The sequence below is a fragment of the Pterocles gutturalis genome, unplaced genomic scaffold (assembly GCF_000699245.1).
Source record: "Pterocles gutturalis isolate BGI_N339 unplaced genomic scaffold, ASM69924v1 scaffold5302, whole genome shotgun sequence".
Lineage (NCBI taxonomy): Eukaryota > Metazoa > Chordata > Aves > Pterocliformes > Pteroclidae > Pterocles > Pterocles gutturalis.
Genome location: NW_010110012.1, coordinates 131 through 4,253, shown reverse-complemented (window position 1 = coordinate 4,253; position 4,123 = coordinate 131). Strand labels below are relative to the sequence as shown.

The 4,123-nt window shown below is 45.5% G+C and overlaps 1 protein-coding gene across 1 annotated transcript; it reads left to right on the top strand.

Moving 5' to 3' along the window:
- Positions 1-4: 4 nt before the first annotated feature.
- LOC104458638 (putative L-type amino acid transporter 1-like protein MLAS) lies at positions 5-394 on the top strand (the record flags this gene model as incomplete). Its single annotated transcript, XM_010073159.1, is given in 3 exon segments — positions 5-74; positions 77-211; positions 214-394. Coding segments are annotated over 3 exon segments (386 nt in total), but the record flags the coding sequence as incomplete, so codon positions are not given.
- Between the last annotated feature and the right edge of the window lie 3,729 nt (positions 395-4,123).

The window sequence follows — 4,123 nt, the reverse complement described above, 5'->3', positions numbered from 1 at the left end:
TTTGCTCAACGGCGTGGCCATCATCGTCGGCACCATCATCGGTTCCGGTATCTTCGTCACCCCGACCGGCGTGTTGCGGGCTCGCCGGGACTGTCGCTGGTGGTGTGGGCTGTCTGCGGGGCCTTCTCCATCGTGGGTGCCCTGTGCTACGCTGAGCTGGGCACCACCATCACCAAATCCGGCGGGGATTACGCCTACATGCTGGAGGTGTACCGCTCTTCCTCAAGCTCTGGATAGAGCTGCTCATCATCCGACCCTCCTCGCAGTACATCGTGGCTCTGGTCTTTGCCACCTACCTGCTCAAGCCCATCTTCCCCACCTGCCCGGTGCCCGACGAGGCTGCCAAGCTGGTGGCTTGTCTCTGTGTCCGTAAGTACCCGCAGACCTTCCGGAGGTGCCTGCTGTCCTGCTGCCCCACGTGGCTCCCCGCTCACCATCGCTTTCCCCAAAAACTCTGCCCAAGCATTTAGCTGCCTTGAGCTTTACAGGAGGTGGACCATCCCTCCTGTGCTAAACTGTTTTTTTTTTTTTTTTCAGGGTTGTTTTTAACAGCATGAGTAGGAAATGTGGCCCCATCCCAAATAAATTGAGCAAAAAAATTCCCAAATCGCCAGTTAAGAGCTAGCGAGTCTCTGGTTTCCGGCAGTGCAGCGAGCAGCACGTGATAAATGCAGCGTGCGTCTTGCCCGTGTGCTGGAATGGGATTTCTTGTGCGCTCCCATGTAAAATCCCCGGGCAGCCCTGCAGCGTGAGGTGCTGGGGTGGATGTTTATGTGCAGACATGGGTTAGGATAACGAGCGGTTGGGAAATTATCTGTCATGAGCAACTGGTGCTGAACGTGGCCTGTGCTGCAGCGCCGGGCTGTTTTCAGCACCAGTTCTGAGATGAAACGTTTCTGCGCTGCTCCTATGCTAGAAGCCTCTTTGGGGTTTTTTGCTGGCAAACTTTCCATCTCATGGGGCCTTGCCTTCCAGAGAAGTTCAGTCGTGCTGTGATGTATTTAAGGCAGCTGATGTCTGCCACAGCACATGGATCTCTCTCCTGATGCAGTTTTTATCGTTTCTCTGGTATTTTGAGGTCTGTGATTTTGCCCCATTTTCTATTCCTCTGGTGATTGCAAAGTTGCCCCACCCAAATTCCTCATTCTTTAAATATGGGACCATTTTCTGCCTTTTTCTCCTCATTTCATATTCAGGCAGTGTCCCACTCCGCTAGCTGTTCTTGTGCCATCGTGAAGGTGTATATTGGGAGAGGAGATAATTTTTTGTGAGGACTTTGTAAAGCATTTATTTGCAGTACAAACTCCTAGTTGAGTCATCTGATTATTTTTTCATTTTGAAGTTGTGAAGATGAGTTGTCTTGTTTGTGCCATCCAAAGGGAGGTTGTGTGAGATTCCTTCACTCTCCAAGGATCACAGGCATTCGAAAGTTGCAGCACGCGGTGGTTATGGGAAGATATATTGTGTGTAAATGTCTTCATACACAAACTGACCAAGAATATGATATGGTTAGTTAGGGGATATAATAAGATAACAGGTAGGGCAGCAAATTGTCCTTTTTTTTGGGCGAGATATAAACTTATTCCCCAGATAAATTTTTAGGAACATCAGGGCAAGTATGCAGGCGTGTGGATTTCCCATCCAAGTTTTTAACAAAGTGGAGTGCGTACGTCAAGGAAATATAGTCACCCAACGAAGGAAGCTAGAGCAGGGTTAGAAGATGGTTCTGCTGATGAGTTTCTCCCATCAGGTGGGGCCTGGTGAAAAATCTGGTTTTGAGATGGGCTGAGATGGGCTTTCTTACTGGTTTATGTCAAAATTTTGCTGTTCGAGAACATGCTGTAGTTGACAAAACCTTTGAGAATGTTTCTAATAATCAGTAACTTCTCACCTGCAGGATCTTTCCCAAACAGGTGGGATGAGATGCCTCTGTTCCCGTTTTACTGATCAGAAAATAAATACAGGATAAAGTAGACTTGCCTGTGGCGAGCTCTGCTCAGTGAGAGGGTGGATAGCAGCATGAAATGTCTTGATGCCAGGTCTCTTTCCTACTTATGCTTCTCCAAGAAGTCTCCAACTTTCTTTTTCTAGTGGTTAGTAGTTTTCCTGAAGCGGAATTTGTTCTCGAACCTTTATCTTGAAACGCCAAGGAAAGAATTGCAAAATTTGCGTCATTTCCATGTGTTTCTTCTTTAAACCTTACTCCCCCCCTACACCGCTGGCTACTATTCTGTTTATGCTTTGGGTTAAATTTTTGTTTGTCTCCTTTGCTACAAAAGGTTAGTTCATCATGCATTGCCTTCAGCAAGTTAGCTTTCTGGAACTTTGATTTTTGGAGTTAGCTTTCTGCTGTCTGGTGCCAAAACCACATCATGAGCTAGGAACAGTAAATGAAGTAAATCTGGTCCAAGGACTTAGCGAGCCACACAAAACTTCAACGGACTAACAAGCAGCTTTGTTACTTGGTTGTTCCAGACATACTCCTACCCTGTGAGATTTTTTTTTTTTTTTCCAAGAGCCCTAGGGTAGGAAAAATGGCCTGTTTGTGCGTGCGCTCTAGAGCATGCGTTAACGAGTTATCTCAAAGCGGGGAGAACGGTTTAGGAAGCAGTAGGGGAATTTGGGGCTGTGGGCTGGGATACAGTTGGGTTTAGCTGGGTCTAGAACAGTACCAGCTGTATTCTTTGCAAAGTTTGTGTCTCAACATCAAATGGAATTGGCTGCATGGTTTCTAGTAAGAGGAGAAATAACAGTTGTTTGTTTCCACTTAGAGTGTTACTGGTGTTGAACAGTTGAATAAATAATGTGGTGTTTGGTATTTGCCACCATGAAGTACAGAAATTTCATTCCTAGGCTTTCAGATAATCTAAATAAATCACAGTCTTGACAGAAAGAAAAAATAGTTGGAATAGAGGATTTCATTCCCCTTAAGGTGCTGAGGAAAACAAGGTGGGTGGTAAGTAGAATTTAACTACAAATAAGGTATTTTCTGCTATCAAGATTGTAATCTACAGCGTGTTGGTATGCAAGACTCCTTCTTCCATCACGCGATGTGAACACTTATTACGATTGCCAAATGAAAGTGTGGGAATTCTCTACAGGGAAGTCTTCCTGGAGCAAGATGGGTCAAGCTGTTCGTCATTAGCGCGGCTTGTTTGATGTTCACCGCGGAACAGCCCGTGCTCCCTGGTTGTACGGATTTGCAGGTAGCTCGGCTCAGTGCTCTTCAGGCTGCGGGTTACTCGGGTAACCCATAAACTGTTATTTTATCTGCTGGGTTGGTTGGCTGATACTTCTAGGACTGATAAAAGCAAATGGTAAGGGGTAGCAAACATACCGCCTGGTATCCAAGCATTTTTTGAACAGAACAAGTTGCTGAAGCTGAGAATTTGTGCATATGCGTGAAAACCCAACAGTTATCTGAATTCCCCCCAATGTGATCTCATGTAAGCCAGTATCACCCTTCTGCAGAGGATGGAGGGACAGTTACTAGGTCCTGGCTTTCCATATTTGCTGACATCTACATTACAGTGTCAGTATTGTTCATGGCAAAGAATGACACTGATGAGGATTCTGTGTGCTGTGTTCCAGGTGCACCTTTGAGGCTATTGGGATAAATGAAAATCCATTATATTTGGTGTTGGTTCCTCTTTTTCTCTCTTGAGAAAGCATCACAGTGGAACATACATTCACACTGCGCTTCCAACATACTTCTGCAATTTTCTCCAATTTGTTTTCACTTTGAGTTAAAGAAGTATACACTTTTTATCCGAGCATTTAGGTAGTTTTGAAAGAACTTGTTTATATAGTTGCAGGACCATCTTCACGTAGCAGAAGGAGGATCATGTACAACTGTTTAATCCTGTATTTTTTTCCCTATGGAAGAGGCGGTGTCCAGGTAACAGCCTGAACAGTGACGTGGCACAGCGTCCAGCTGAAAGCGCACCTCTGATACCTTACAGCGCTGACGGGTCAGGTTGTCTTCAACTGGCTGCCACGTGGGTTCTGTTTCTTAAATTTGAACTGACAAATCTCAGCAAAAATCATTAAAAATTCAGAGCGCAACAGAACACACAGTGTATGTTCTGGCGATGGCTCAAGGGTGGAATGTTTCAGTTTATCG